A 16,958-nucleotide genomic window follows, 5' to 3' on the forward strand; every position below is an offset into this window, starting at 1 on the left:
GCAAAGATTAGGGAAAATCTCTTGCAGAGTGATGTGGAAAAACTAGTTCATGCATTTGTATCTTCTAGACTAGATTACTGTAATGTGTTATTAGCAGGATGTCCAAGTAATTTGCTGAATAGGCTCCAGCTGATCCAGAATGCAGCAGCACGAGTACTGACAGGAATCAACAAGAGAGACCACGTCTCCCCAGTGTTAGTGTCGCTCCATTGGTTACCCGTAAAATTCAGAATCCAATCCAAAAACTTTATTACTTGCGTATAAAGCCCAAACCGGCTTAGCTCCGCAATATTTGCAAGACCTGATAGTGCCTTATGTTCCTGTCAGAGCTCTCCGTTCTCAGAGTGCAGGTTTAGGAGTGCTGCTATAGGCCTATGCTGCAGGGGGGCACCGCCATGATCCATAGGGCGGTGCCCCTCACCCTTCTTATCTTCTCCTCTTCCATTTTTTATTAATTACAAATATCGCATAGCCATCATTGCATCATTGTTGTCCATCATTCTTGTAGTTTGTTGTGCTGGTCTGCCCCCCTTCTTCCCTCCTAAAGGAGAGTTTTTCCTTGCCACTGTTTGGCTTAAGGTTTTTTCTTCCACTAGGGGAGTTTTCACCTGCCACTGTTTATGTAATAATTGCTCGGTGGTCATATTTTGGGTCTCTGGAAAGATCCTAGAGATAACTTCTGTTGTAATAGACGCTATATAGATAAAATTGAAAAAAAAAATGTGTCTATAATTTTGTATTAATTTTTATTTTTCTCCAACCCGAATCCTGCTTTCCTCCCTGACTTTGCTGATTTTCAGTTCTTCTCAGTTAATCTCCTAGGCGATTTCAACTTCCACATTGATGTCACAGACTATAAACCTGCCACTAAATTCCTCGACTTGCTACAATGCCTCAACTTCACTCAACACATCAACTTCCTTACCCACAGCTGTGGTCACATACTGGACTTGATCTGTTCCACTGGTCCCATTATACATAACCTCTCCAGCCTTGACTTCAATATTTCTGATCACCTGGCCATCACTATGGACATTGACATCCCTATCCCTATCCAGCAAGAAAACGCACCATTTCCTTCAGAAACCTCAAATCCATCTCCCCTCATCTCTCACTGCTTCCCTCCCCAGTAAAATCTCTGCCTCCCCTCCCCCTATATATGATAATCCCTCTGACCTGGCTGACTACTACAATACTACAACTCATACACTCCGGTTCCTCCAACCCCAAGGCTCTCTTCTCTACAATCAACAAACTCCTCAAACCCTGCAACAACACCACCAACACATTCCCTGCTGACAAATGCAACACCTTTCTCTCTTTTCTACAGACAAAAATTGACAACATCTATGACATCCTTGCCACATCCTCCACCCCTTCGACCTCCCTTCCCAGCCTACCCGCTGTTACCACCCATCCACTGTCTTACTTCTCCCCGGTGTACCCAACTGACCACCTTCATATCAGGCATGATAACTTCCACTTGTGTCTTATATCCCATCCCATCGAGTTTGGTCAAAGATTGTCTCCCAGCCATCTCCCCCCTCATCACACAAATCATCAATTTCTCCTTCACTTTGGGTTCCGTCCCCCACTCACTCAAACTGGCTGCCATTACTCCAATTCTCAAAAAATCTGGCCTCAACTCTGATGACATGAACAACTTTCAGCCCATCTCCAATCTCATTTCTGTCAAAAATACTGGAACGTGAAGTTGCCTCTCAGCTCAAGACCCATCTCATCTCCAACGATCTGTTTGAACCATTTCAGTCTGGATTCTGCTCACAACACAGAATAGAAAAAAACTCTCCTCAAAGTCACCAATGACTTTCTCCTGTCCTCAGACTCTGGATGTCTCACTATCCTCATTCTCCTTGACCTCACCGCAGCCTTCATCACCATCAACCATTCCATCCTCCTCTCCCGCCTGGAATCCTCGCTCAACATCACGGGTACTGCTCTCACCTGGCTTAAATCATATCTCTGACAGACAACAGTTCATCAATATCAACAACTTCACCTCCTCCACTACCGCTCACACACACAAGGCGTTCCCCTGGGTTCAGTGCTTTGTCCCCTACTCTTCATCCGCTACATGCTTCCCCTTGGCAATATCATATATCACCACGGCCTTTACTTCCACTGCTATGCCAACGACATCCAGTTTTACATATTCACTCTTACCAACTGCCTCACTGATATCAGATCATGGATGCACACCAACTTTCTCCAACTGAACTAAAACAAATCCAATATGATCATCATCAGCCCCAAATCACTCACCAAAACCACTGACAACTTCTCCCTCTCCATTGATAACTCCACCCTTTCCCTCTCCCCACACATCCGAAATCTCTGAATCACCTTCGACAGCAACCTCTCCTTTGAGCAACACATCAACAACATCACTAGATCTTCCTTCTACCATCTCAAAAACAGCATGCATATGCCTTTCACTGACCTTCTGTGCTGCTTCTTTATGGTACATCATCCAAAGTTCTCAAGAAACTTCAGTAAGTCCAGAACTCTGCGTCCCGTCTACTCACCTGCACCCGCTTAGGTGACCACATCACCCCTGTCCTCCAAAAACTCCACTGGCTCCTTGTCCCACAACTCAATTCCAATTCAAAGTCCTTCTCCTCACCCACAAAGCCCTCCACAACCAGGCTCCCTCCTACCTCACTGACCTGCTCCCCCATTACGCTCCTCAACGCAGCCTCCCGTAATCCGACGCATGGGGATGCCAAGGGGCAGGCCCATGTACAGCCTTTCACTAGCAAAAAACCTTGCAAATCAGGGTGTGCATGCCAAGAACCTCCCTGAAAACAAAAATTGCAAAAGAACAAAAAAAAAACCCAAAAGCAATTAGAAAAATACCATTTTACAATGCAAAAGGCAAAATGCCCTAAAGGGCAATTTTCTGGCCTTTTACTAAAATGCTCAAGTTGCAAAAAAAAAACACTGCAAAACCCTGATATGGAAGGAAAAAAAAAACGCCCCAAAAAAATTATGAAAAACCTTACAAATGCAGATGATTTATTAGTATCCAGAAGGTTTCCCTTTTTTTCTTCTTCTTATTATTATTGTTATTCCTCACACTTTTTCGTCCATTAACGAAGGGCAACGTGCACCCAGGCAAGTCATACATACACACATCTCACCATGGCAAAAAAATTGCAAAAATGTGCTTATTGCTTAGCCGAACTTTATCATAGAGACATAATTCAAACTTTTAAAGACTTGGGCCAATTGGGACTAAAGGACCATACAACCTCATTGTGCTAATTATTACAGTTTTTGCAATATTTAACTTTCATTTTGAAAAAAATTCAATTCAATCATTACAATGCTGACAAACGAGGGGCTCGTTGTACAACAACATATTTTAGTCTCATTATGCTGACTATTATGGTTTTTGAGATATTCAACTATGCTAACTTTGATGCTAACCGAACTTTTGACGCATGTTGCTCGGCAACGTGATATCATAGAGACATAGATCCAACGTTAAAAGACTCGGAACGCTGTGGACTGCAAAATACTGAGATCTAATTAGGCTGTTGTTTACAGTTTTTGAGAAATCTAAAGCCAAATGGCCCAATTCTATCCTATCCTATTTTTCTTACCATGGCAACCAAAAACCTTTGCATTTTTATGGTGGAGCATATGAATGAATCGTCCATCAATGCGGCCCGTACCGCAACGTGCACCCAGTCATGGCATACATCATTACCACCATGATGCCTCGATGGGCATTACTTTTCTCAGTCAAAAGTGTTACCATGGCAAGGCTAATGGCTAGTTAGCAGAAATAGGGCAAAAATGCAACAGGTTATCGTAGACATCATTCAAATGTTCCATGACTCGACCCGCGCTGCCCTACAACATGTTAAAATCTGTTGAAGCTGTGATTTAAAGAGATTTTACGTCAAAATTCGTGCCAAATGGCTCTCTTCATTTGGATGAGGCTTGTTACCATGGTGAAAAACAAACTGTTAATGTAGCCCAAACCGTAACTTGCACCCAGGTATGGCATACATCACCACATGTGATGTGGGTGGGGGTGTGGTTCTGGTTATGTTCAGGGTTGTTCTGGTTCTGTCTGGCGTGGTTCTGTCTCAATCACAGCTAGAACACAACAACTAGAACAACTTCAGACAGAACCAGGACGACCCCGAACACAACCAGTTCATTAACAACTCTTAACCATTGACCATTGACCACACCCCCTTAATGAACCACACCCCCAAGAACCTTAATGAAACACGACAAGAACCACCTCAGACAGAACAAGGATCACCCCAAAAATAACTAAATTAACCATTAATGAGTGAACCATTAACTTGAACCACCCTGAACACAACGAGAAAAACCTCAGACAAAACCAGAGATGACCCGAGTACAATCAGAACCGCCCTGAACACATCCGTTGCCACCCCATACACAAGCAGCAAGAGGGGACGAATAGGCAGTAGGGCATGCCAATATTAAAATTTCCTGTATTATTACTGTATGTATTATTATTATCATTATTATTATTATTCTAACTAGTGCTGTCAAGCGATTAAAAAAATTGAGAGACTAATTAATTACCTAAAATTGCAGAGAAAAGCCCTCAATTTGAGGTGTTGTCCTTTGAATTCATTACATTATTGTGGCAGATGACAACATTGATATATAATGAAAAGAAAGTGGCTCTATAAAGTTATGTATTTATCTTTTTAACAGACTTGAACAGATGCAGTCCTAGCCATTTACATCTGCTTGGCAACAACATTCGCCAGCCTCTCGGTCGCAGACCTGCGCATGTGCAAGGTGCTCTCCTCGAGTTTAGTTTGGCGAAGAGCGTTGCTGTGGCTCGATAAATAGCTAACAACGTTGCTGCAGACGTTGGCGTTGCGCTCGCGACCAGGTGCTTTGCATTTATGTGGTAGCTAAACTTCAGCTGCTTCGGTGATAAGCAAAGTCCTTTCCACAAAAAACACGTATCACTCTACTCCTTTATCAAAGGTGCCGTTGAGGTGTTTTGGAAATGTAAATTCACAAAATACAAAATATCTGGTCAATTAATATGAATGTTATGTTGTTTAATTGTTCTGATATTGTGTTAGTCCCTGTCAAAAAATAAAAAGCATATATATATATATATATATATATATATATATATATATATATATATATATATATATATATATATATATATATATATATAAATGCATATATATATATATATATATATATGCATTTATTTATTTATTTATTTATTTATTTATTTATTTATTTATTTATTTATTTATTTATCTGCTTTCATTTTTAATCATGTCAGTGTTGGCCCTCATACCTCACACTTACATGACATAGTAGCTTACCTTATCTGTTGTAGCTTATGTGGGGTTTTACAGAAGTAAACATGAATGCTTCACGTGTTTGTCTAGCAATTTGGAAGTCCTTGCAAAGTCAGAACCAACAACATTTTGTCCAACTGATGAAGCAGAGGAGATTAAGAAAAAGGAGACCATAAATGTTAACAATGGCCTTTTGTGCAGCAGAGGCTGCTACGTTTGCACAGAAGGATGCAGAGTTGGAACCAGGGGAGGTGGGATCTAACACAGTGTTCATCCATACATTCAGGATGTGAGGAAGACTTTTGAAAACATTCAACTCCTGTGACATCAAAGTCGGATGAAATGTGACATGAACATTCTGACTGCGGCCTCTTCGACACAGATCGGATGCGTATCTAATTCAAGACTAAATATGAAGGTGGCCTTGGCCAAATTTGCAAAAGTTGGAATAGAATTCAGATTGTCATTAAAAAAAATCTGATAAGAGATCTATACGCCTAATATCTTAATTAAGCTGCAGTGTACTTTCTCTGCCAGTTCTGCGCATCCTCCTTCTCTGTGTGGGAGATCACACAGGACAGAGAACAAGACAACAATGTTAAGTATTTCAAGGCCACGTTGGGGTACAACTAGATAAAAACTCAGGTTCCCAAACTAGCGCAACATCTCTGTCTCACCACTCCTGTCTCCTCCTCCAACCAGACGTACGGAATCAACCACTACCTTCGTTTATCGCCTGCTTTACTAAGCCTTAGTTCTTCTGACGACTGGCCGCATTTCTCACCCACCATGTCCTTTACACTTATTGTCATGATGATGCTCCTAGGCTCTTCAGGGGTAAAGACCTTTGTGTTGGAGCCTACAGCCTCCGCTGTCTCCCATCCCAGGTAAGTTTCACTATACTTGTGCATCAAACCAACTTTATTGTATTGTAACACTTGTATGTGCCTTTTAATGTCTTGTTGATGGAGTGCAGGATATATTCATGCAATACCATGTTTCTAAATTTTTAGAAAGTTTAGCATTAATCAAGTACATTAACAGCTCAAAGCTGCAGAAATGTAATGTTCATGCATCAGCACAATCAATCATTCTGCAGCCCAACCTCAACCAAACATTTAAAATGCTTCTACAGGTTATTCAGGAAACATGATTAATATTTCACAACTATACTTGGTGTATAATGAGACAGAATGCTACAAACCACATTTTTTTTTGCTTTGATTGTTGCATTGTAACATTTCACTTGTGTGAAAAGTTTCTACAGCTACAGTTTTCTGCATCTATGTGTTTTCAACCATTGTTATATTGGAAGTTTACACCTCATGGATTACTTAGGTGCCAGGATCAGTCTTTGGAGACCATTAGGAAGAGTCTCCTTGGGGCTCTCAACCTGCAGACTGAGCCAAGAATCCCTGTTGGAATGGTGGACCGCATCCGAGTGCAATGGCAGATAAGCCTCAGCGCCATGTCCCAAGACACTACCGGTATGCAGAGTCTGAATTTTATAAAACTAGGTCTCTCACACAAAACCTATTTAATCTCTTAGTAACAGTAAACTACAGCCAGTTTGCAATGTCTTTCCAGCTCCAGCTCCGGCGCTCTCTGTGTCGCCTGACGGTGGAAACAGCGCAGACCCGAAGTGCTGCGCCACGACCTCAGAGATCTCCATGAAAGGTATGCAACAATCTACATTTATATGAACTGTATGCTGACATTATTTATTTATTTATTTATTTATTTATTTATTTATTTATTTATTTATTTATTTATTTATTTATTTATTTATTTATTTATTTATTTATTTATGTGTTGTAAGAAATTCTGTTACTTTCCAGATCTGGGCTGGGACAACTGGGTGATTCATCCCATGAGCTTGACCACTGTTCAGTGTGCCCTCTGCAATCCTGCAGACAGAACTGCAGAGTGTCCATCATCCCGCTCCACTGCCCAGGACGCTAACTCGCAGGTTATTTCTCCAAGACATTTCAACAATTCAACAGCTCTCTTTTAATTTACTCATTAACACATCCCAGTTGCTTTTATTAACACAGATATTGTAATGTATCCCCATATACAACAACATCTAGCCAAGTTGATATGGAAAATCGCCTATCTGTATTTCGATCCAATGTTATCTGGAGTGACAACAGCTGTCAGGAATTACAAAGAGATAAATGATTTCCTTCATCTGTCCTCTTGTGTTTATTGTTATTGTGTAGCTTCCACTTGTGGGCACAACCCACAGAAAGTACTGTTTATCTACAAGAATGAGTGTCTCATGGGGAGCCTGTTTTGGATACAAAAGATGTCACAGAAACGAATCATGAAATCTAAAAATGTTTTGATTTGTATAAAGGGTGACGTAATGTTTCATTCTGTGATTATTTGGATAGTGCAAAGTTATATTTTCATAATATACAGTCTTAAGAAAATTGCACGTAAAACGTTTAGCACTTTTTATTTCTTCCTACTGGGGGAAAAAATACAATATTTAAAAGTTTCTAGTTTCGTCTTATGATCATTTGCTGCTGCAAGACCCCTGGGTGACACCCTTTTTGCCTCCTTTCTTAAGGGCCAGCTGCCGTGCTGTCAGCCCACCTCCCAGGAAATGGTGCCCATCGTCTTCATGGATGAAACCAGCACTATTGTCATTTCCTCTGTGCAGCTGACGCGCACCTGCGGCTGTGAACCTGGGAATGAACCTGGGCAGCCTGCCAACGAATAGGGTGAGGTTTGTCCTGCAGTCCTGCAAGTGGGACACAAGGAACCTGGCTTATCCAAAGTATATACCTATCTTCTTTGTTATAAAGAACTGTACAGCTGATTGTTTCTCTATCTTCAACTCTTTGCCTGTGTGTTTGGCACTGGTCGTGGGAACTGAAGCAGTTTCAGTTTTGCATTTCTGCTGCCCTGCTATGAACGGATTCGTTGAGCCTGCCGGTTATGAAACATCAGCGCTTGTTTGGCTGGACTTAAATCATCAATAACTGACACACGTAGATAAATAAAGAACTGCTTTTTTTTTCTCTGTAGGTAAATTTAATATCTCTGGCACCAGGGTCTTGAAATTACTTACTGGAAAGCAGCTGTCATGTAGGTTAAAAAAAAATGGTATTGGCCTCTCCTTAAATAAATCACATGAGAGCAGGTCACTATTTATAGCTGCTAGCTGTTACTGAGTGTTCCCTCCAAAAATGTGTGACTGCTCTGTGCCAGATTCTCTCAGAAGCCAGTTTGCTTTTCACTGATGTCTTCTAATGGGAAATAATTTAATGCATCCTCAGTAGGGGCAGTGGAATCGGTCAAATGAGGTTGTAATTATGCAGAGACTTGCTGTTGCAAGTGTTAACGATTAAAAACTTTGGATAATTTTCAAAATTTCTATATGTAGAAACATTTCAAACATTCTGCATTTGTAACCTCTTTAAAACTTGCCCGAGGACGTTTAAAAGAGGGCAGCAGATTTGTTTATAATGATGTCTTGTCCCAGAAAATCTACCATAATGTGTGCAAAACAAACAACCTGCATGTAAAACTTGGCATCATGTTTTTAATTTTTTATTTTGGATGAGAACAACACATGTGCTCTGGCTCTGTCTCAGCAATCCTCTGTTTGCAAGTTTGAACTGGTTTATAATGTCAGTCTCATCTCTGTTTGTTGCAAATAGAGTGAAAACCAATCATGTGGGTTTTTTCTTCCTTTTTTGTACGTTCCTAATCTTTTTCTTGGGTGGGTGCATTTTTCAGCTGTGAAACGAATTTCTTTGACATAATATTGTTTTCATTTTCATCATATGCTCTTGCTTACTTTATAGTGTTACTTCACACTATTTGAGTATTTTATAACAAGTACTCTATTGTTATGTTTAATCATTACATTTAGACCAACAGCGATGCACTGCTTTGTCATCTTGATCATTTACACCAGATCTGTGACTGTTTTTTTGTCTCATGTATTCTGAATAAAAATGATTAAAGTCGTTAATTGTTCTATTCTTGGTTGTTAATTATCTCAAATGTTAGTTTGGATCAGCTTATAGGAGTTTTTTTTCAAAGGAGATTGTATCCAGCAACAAATTATCTTAATGCTGCCCTGCCCCGCCTGCCAGACAGGCAGAAGCTTGTGATATTAAGCCAAGAGGGAGGGAAATGGGAGCTGAAGAAATGTTGGCACCACACTCTAAAAAGCCTGGGGCTTCTGGGAGGACAGGCAAAGTGAGGCGTATCCAAAAAGCAATCAATATTTTTGTTTGCTGTTCATGCATTTGTGTTCAGTGGAAGATCTGTTCCTGTTGCTGAGCATTATCCTTTTTTGTGGTTCTTTTCTTTAAAGATATTTATTGGACACAATGACTCAGCATTTCAGTGTGTGGCTGTCTTTTTTCTTACTGTCCCCATTTGTAATGGCTGTTGGGGCAGTTAAATGCTCAGACTACGAAACATTAGTAGAGCAGAAGCCCAGCACTATGAAACTACCAACAGAGTGTTTGAGGGAGTGTAGTTCAATGACATACTACAAAAAATTGCAACTTCAGGACAATCACAGTATACGGATGAAAGACTCCACAGAAGGTAAGGAGCCGCAAAGTGACATTGTGATCTTCTGAAGAGTTTGTTGAAACAAATATATTTCCAGCTCAATTTCTAAAGACAACAAATGAATAGAAAAAAATGATGACACATCACTTGCAATGGAATTAGCTCATTTTAATCCATATGTGCTATTTTTTTTACTATTACAGCGTCAATTTGTTCATAAATTAAGTTGTTTTTTAATGAGTTGTATAGATACATTTGACTTTGAGCTCTGCCTGGCTGCTTTTGTCCTGCTTTATGCTCTGCAAAGAATTCAAGAGTCAAGATTAACTTTATTGTCCCCCAGGGGATGCAGGATCAAACACAGTATGATTATGACAACATATACATGCATCATACATACAGGACAGATTAGTCCATTTGAAAATAAGTTTAAAGAAAAGTTTAAAACTGTACTCACTTTGAACTATCAAGAAGATTTCATGTGATGTAAGATAATAACAAAATGAAAAATGCTATTATTACAATGGCTGACTATACACTTGGAGAGTTGCTTGGAGAGAGCATGCTGTTTAATGTTGATTAAAATGATTATATTTATCTACTTTAATTGAAAAATTGTAGTTGTAATTGGCCTGTTGAGTATTGGGCTTTATAGATTAGTTTATTTTAACAGGAGACCTGGGAGAATACTGCTGGTCTACCAAACTCAACTGCATTATTGGAGAGATCTTCATGCATGCCTACGTGGTGTTGCCTGTGGATTTACCTGCTGTGGGTCACGACCAGCTGGAAGTGAAAACCACCTACCCGACGGTCACCACGCTGCATGTACACAGCAGCCCTACCACAATTGCAGAAAGCTGCGGCCTCCGTTATGAAGTCACAACTCATTTCAGCACGGAAAATGAGGAGATGTCATTCTGCATGCAAGTAGTGACCCAAGAAGATAATCTGGGGGACAATGTTCTTAAATGTCCTCCGTTTCTCGTCACCTTCTGGCAGAGAAATCCAAATCAGTCAAGCCAACAAGGTGGTGGATAAAACATCGGTGGTCACGTACCCAGAGCTTTCATTTCATTTTCATTCTGTGTATTGCCAGTAGCTTTTTTGCCGATACAGGAGATCTATTTGCATATGGTGAGAAGTAATTTTGCTACAACAAGTGACTTTAATAAAATCTCTACTCAGTTAGTAAAATAATATTACATAACAAGTTATTCAAGCAGTGAAGTAAAGGGTGACATATTTTCCCATGAACATTTGTGGATACTCACTTTTTCTGAATTCAATCATGAAAGATAAGAAAGAGCAGTAAATGCGGGGTGAAGTGGTCTCAAAGAATAGGTTTGCATGCTTTAATTCTCAAGACACTGTTGTCACCTTCAGGCTGATATACTCTAGCTCTTGTGTCTTTGCTCCTGAAAAGGCCAGTCTGCTCTGAACGATCAGACAGTGGATCAAACCTTGTAGAATAAGTGATTAGATTTGTTTTAATGTCACTTCAAACTATTTGTGTACTTTCTTTGTGTTCTGAGGAGCTTTCATGTTATTGTAGCATCTGTGCAATTAGAGACCAGTTTACATGTAAGTAATTACAGTAATAATCAAGCTTTTCCTAGCCTTAAGACAAAGTCAAAGGCAAGAAAGAGGATGGAAAAGTTCTGTGTTAAGAAAGAATGTCATGTTAATAAAGTGTTGTGATGTTGATGGCTAAGTGTGTGTATCGTCAAATATATATTAAAGTATTTCAGTTTTACTTCAGTCAATTGTTTAATGTGCTTCAATTTATTATCATTTCAGGAGGGTTAAGGATATTGATATCCTTGGTGAATAAGAAACACACTTATTGTTTTCATTATTTACAAAAACTAATTCATCACATCATTTTAGATCTATTTTACCAATGTAACCAGCATGAAAAATCAGGTTACTAACTCTGTATTTGTCATTTAGACAGTTCTAGTAAACGCCAGTAGATGGCAGTATTTCCCTGTTAGTGGTTGTACCCCTTCGTGAACGTGAACCTAGGTCAGGTTATCGCGTGAAGTTTGCACCTGAGAGTAGACGCCATTTCTCTCATACACGAGGCAGACAGCAGCAGAGCAGGTCATACCAGGCGAATCGGATGACCAAACAGAGCAAACCCGAAGCAAAGAGTAGCAGAGAGCCGTGGGTAACAACAGAGACGTCCGCAGGCAGCCCGGTAGTCACGGGCGAATCCAGGTCCGACCGATAAGCTGTGAACCGAGGGGGGAAACTCCCTTTGAGGGTAAAATACATGGAGCTCCGTTTGAAACTGCTGTACGAGAAATAGAGAAAGAGACGATTGAGATGGCGAGCCCAGCCCAACGATTCTGAAGAGAAAGAGACGATTGAGATGGCGAGCCCAGCCCAACGAGTCTGAGAGAACGTGAGAGAGTTGGAGCTGCAGTGTGGCCAGCTGCAGAACCTACCTTCCTCATCGAATCCGGATCATCTGAATCTCACATATCGAGAGCAGATAAGATACACACATACTCCTCACCTACCCGGGTAGTAGTTATAACAGAAAAGACTGAAGACAAAAAAAATCTCAGTTGACACAAATACACAAAACATACACATTGGATCCTCCGAGAGGAATCACCAGACCTGAGCAGGAGAGCTCAGTGTCCCAGGACTCTTTATTTTTCTTGCGTTTTATTTTTTTCTTGTTGTTTTCGAGCGCTTTGCGGTGGGTAAACGTGCACAACCCATATGTGACTGTTTATTATTTTGTTGATATTTATATTATTGATATTAAAATATCACCTGTTCAAGCCACTCCTCTTTTTGAGTCATTACAACTCCTTACCCGAACCTAGAGATGTGAGTAACCATTATTTCTTAAATCTAGGACTAAAGGTGCTACACAGAGTTGGCGAGCCAGCCAGGAGGAGTTGGTGGTTGAACAGTTGACATTTTCTTTTGCTTTCAAAAAAAAAAATTGTGTTGTTGTAAATGACACTATGGATGTTATCAAGGCTGAAAATGTGAAAGTCCCGAACTCAGTCTTAGTTGATGGTTTAACTGGTGAAGTAATAGACAATGAGGTCTTTGATTACTTAGCACAGTGTGGTCCTATTGAAAGGATAATCAAAGTGAACAGTTCAGAAGTCGTCGTAGAGTTTAAGTCGGGTGAGCCCATTCATTTTCTGCAGAGCACCTTGCCATACAAGAGACCCACTAGTAACCCAAGCGTTGCTAACAACATTCGGTGTCTCTCTGACATCTACGCAGCTGATAGGAGTTCAACCTTGACACACACTTATTTAGCTGAACTGAAAGGTGTTGCTAAGCTAAGTGGTGCTGACTTTGAGAAGGTTTTGCTCGATGAGTTAACCAGAATCCGTGAGTCTACTAAACAGCTGAACCAGGTACGCCTGAACCAGGTACGCCCATGGGCGCAATTTCCACTGCGGACAGGGGGGACATGTCCCCCCCACTTTTCAAAATCAGGTTTTTGTCCCCCCCACTTTTTACAGTTTAAAAACTAACGGTAGGCTAAGCCTGTAATTGCGAATCATCAAGACACCCTGTACGAAGGTACTGACGGCACGGCAGCCCCGCTCTCCCTCCTTCCTCCTCCCCTCCCCTCCCCTCTCCCATCAGTGCTGCTCAAGGCTGATTTATGGTTCCGCGTTAAAGCGATGCAGGGCATACGGCGTAGGGTACGCGGCGACAGTGCGCCTTAGGATGCGTCGATTTAACGCGGAACCATAAATCAGCCTTCACAGACAGACAGCCAGGACGCGGCGCAGAAATGAAGAGGAGCCGGCAGCTCAGTTTAAAATCAATTTTTGCAGCGGGACAAAAAAGCAGCAGCACTGCTGTATTGCTGGTAGGCTGTGCAGAGATGAGTAGCCAAATATTACTCAACGTTACTTTACACACTAAGTACTTTGCATTAAAACTACTCTTAAAAAGAACAATTTATCCAAAACCTTGATTTGATGTATTTTATTTTTGTACATGTAAAAAAGAAACAACACTTCATGAGAAGTGTAAGAAAACAAAACAAAACAAGGAATTTCATCCTTCAAAACTTGATAAATTGATTTACATGTGACAAAAAAGGAGTAGGAAGAAGTGTAAACTTAAATAGGAAGAAGTGTAAACTTAAACCTTACTCAAGCAAATGTAACTGAGTACTACCCGGCCACCTCTGGTTTTCCCAAAACGGGCAAAAAAAAAGTTAAAAAGTGTTATAAAAAAGTAAATGCATATTAAAATCGTTTGATCGTTCGCATTCACACACACACACACACACACACAGTCTTACAAAGCCACACGGCACATCCACGCTACAGCTACACGCACAAATTTACCCATCCTACTTGTGTCCCCCCCACCTCTGAAACTAAAGTTTCGCCCTTGGGTACGCCTAAAACTGATCATGAACCTCCGTTGACTAGTGACCACAGGTCACTAGTGGGTGAGAAACGAGAGTGAACACGACATAACACTTCCTTGTAGTTGTGTCATTGCTGAACTTCATGCTCCTGCATCAGTACATGACAACTTAACTGCTTCTCACGTGGACCCGGACATTGTTCAGTGTTGTGTGGTTTCTCCTCAGTTAGCTTCTGAATCAACTGAGTCAGGTCTTGTCTTTGACTTCAATGAATCCCCCCTCCCAGAAGAATGGAAAGGGAGGATAACGCAAAGCTTGAACACTTATGCTGATGTGTTCGCTCAGCACGATCTTGATTTCGGACACACATCCAAGGTCGAACATCACATTCACTTGAAAGACGAAACACCTTTCAAACAGAAGTCTAAACCAATACATCCTAACGATTATGAAGCTGTAAGGAAACATCTACAAACGCTTCTGGCGGCAGGTGTGATTCGCGAATCAGAATCACCCTACTCTTCACCAATCGTTGTGGTTCGGAAGAAGAACGGCGATGTCCGACTTTGCATCGACTATCGAAAGTTAAACTCCTTGACTATCCGAGATGCTTACGCACTTCCACATCTTGAAGAGTCTTTCTCAGCACTTACCGGTTCCAAATGGTTCTCGGTTATGGACTTGAAATCTGGGTATTACCAGATAGCAATGAAAGAATGTGACAAACCTAAAACTACTTTTGTGTGCCCCCTGGGTTTTTACGAGTTTAATCGTATGCCTCAGGGCATCACTAATGCGCCCAGCACCTTTCAGCGCTTAATGGAATGCTGCATGGGTAGCCTTAACCTGAAAGAAGTGCTGGTTTTCTTGGATGATGTCATTGTGTTTTCAGACACCAAAGAGGAACATGAAAAACGGCTATTACATGTTCTCCAGCAATTGCGAGAATATGGGTTGAAGTTGTCTCCGTCGAAGTGTCGCTTTTTCCAGAGCTCTGTGCGCTACTTGGGGCACATTGTCTCGAGCAAGGGTGTTGAGACCGACCCTGAGAAGGTGAGTGCCCTTCGCACATGGCCACGGCCAAACACACTTACCGAGCTCAAGTAATTTCTTGGTTTTTCGGGATATTACCGCCGGTTTGTCAAAGACTATTCCCGGATAGTGAAACCCTTGAATGACTTAACTGGTGGTTATCCGCCACGCAGAAAGGGTAAAAGGGTAACTCCTTCTTCTGCCGGATACTTGAACATCAAAGAGCCCTTCGACAACCGATGGACGCCAGCTTGTCAAGAAGCCTTCCAAACCATCATAGATAAGCTCACTTCTGCACCAGTCCTTGGATTTGCAAATCCAAAACTTCCTTATTTTCTTCACACCGACGCAAGTACCTCTGGGCTAGGAGCCGCTCTTTACCAAGAGCAAGATGGTGAACTGCGCGTCAACGCTTACGCTAGCAGAGGGCTCTCTTCCAGCGAGAAACGCTACCCAGCTCACAAATTAGAGTTCTTGGCTTTAAAGTGGTCTGTGGTAGAAAAATTACATGTTTATCTTTATGGAAATGTGTTCACGGTTGTTACAGACAACAACCCGTTGACATATATCTTGAAGTCTGCCAAGCTTGACGCCGCTAGCTACCGTTGGCTGGCCGCTCTTTCCACTTTTAACTTTAGCATCAAGTACAGAGCTGGCAAGAGCAACCAAGATGCAGACGGTCTTTCCAGACGTCCTCATGACGATCTGCCAGATGATGATGCATCCCTTGAGGAAAGAGAACGAATCAGACAGTTTACTTCGCATCACCTTTCGTCTTCTCCTGAACACCTCGACTTACCAACTGAAACAGTTACCGCCTTGTGCAGTCGTCATCTTGTTCAGGCCGATGGCAACTTACCTTCTGTCGCCTTGGTGGAGTCATTGGCTTTGCATGCTGATGCAGTGCCAGATGCTTACAGAGAAGTACAAGCGCTAGGTTGCTCCATCATACCTACATTCAGCGAAGCAGATCTCCAACATCATCAGAGGTCCGATCCAGTCCTTGGGAAGGTCATCAACATGCTTGAATCTGGAAATAGGATAAATCCTGAACCTGTTCCTGATTCATTGGAACTTAAGCTAATGCTTAAAGAATGGAAGCGGTTTGAGCTAAAGAGTAACCTCCTTTACAGAGTCCGACAATCAGATGGTGACATCACTTACCAGTTTGTGGTTCCTATGTCTCTTCGGTCCCCCATTCTTTCTTGGCTCCATGAAGATATGGGACATCTTGGCTTTGACAGAACTCTTGACCTCATTCGTTCGAGGTTTTATTGGCCAAAGATGGCTAAGAACGTTGAGAACAAGATCAAATCTTGTGGACGTTGTGTAAGGAGGAAAACTCCACCTGAGAAATCCGCACCTCTTGTAAGCATTCAAACAACGCGTCCCATGGAACTAGTCTGCATAGACTATTTGTCCTTGGAGCCCGACAGTAAAAACACCAAAGACGTCTTAGTTATAACTGATCACTTCACGAAATACGCCGTTGCACTTCCAACGAAGGATCAGAAAGCAACAACCGTAGCTAAGAGTCTTTGGGAGCAGTTTCTGATACATTATGGGTTTCCAGAGCGAATCTTGAGTGACCAGGGCCGAGACTTTGAGTCACAGCTCATCCACGAGCTCTGTGCTCTCGCGGGTATCAAGAAAGTACGCACCAGTCC

At 41.5% G+C, this 16,958-nt stretch overlaps 1 protein-coding gene across 1 annotated transcript; it reads left to right on the forward strand.

Annotated features, from left to right (window-relative positions):
- Positions 1–6,060: 6,060 nt before the first annotated feature.
- Positions 6,061–8,571, forward strand: LOC133454554 (bone morphogenetic protein 6-like). Its single transcript, XM_061733274.1, has 5 exons — positions 6,061–6,232; positions 6,684–6,832; positions 6,939–7,022; positions 7,184–7,314; positions 7,921–8,571. Exons 1-5 carry the CDS (start codon positions 6,135–6,137, stop codon positions 8,071–8,073), a joined length of 615 nt encoding a protein of 204 aa, XP_061589258.1. The 5' UTR covers positions 6,061–6,134; the 3' UTR covers positions 8,074–8,571.
- The last annotated feature ends 8,387 nt before the right edge of the window (positions 8,572–16,958 follow it).

This window comes from Cololabis saira, chromosome 11, assembly GCF_033807715.1.
Source record: "Cololabis saira isolate AMF1-May2022 chromosome 11, fColSai1.1, whole genome shotgun sequence".
Lineage (NCBI taxonomy): Eukaryota > Metazoa > Chordata > Actinopteri > Beloniformes > Belonidae > Cololabis > Cololabis saira.

Coding starts and splice junctions, on each gene's coding strand:
- LOC133454554 (XM_061733274.1), top strand. CDS start 6,135: ATGTCCTTTACACTTATTGTCATGATGATGCTCCTAGGCTCTTCAGGG. Junction 6,233..6,683: donor TCCGCTGTCTCCCATCCCAG/GTAAGTTTCACT, acceptor TGGATTACTTAG/GTGCCAGGATCAGTCTTTGG. Junction 7,023..7,183: donor CTCAGAGATCTCCATGAAAG/GTATGCAACAAT, acceptor GTTACTTTCCAG/ATCTGGGCTGGGACAACTGG.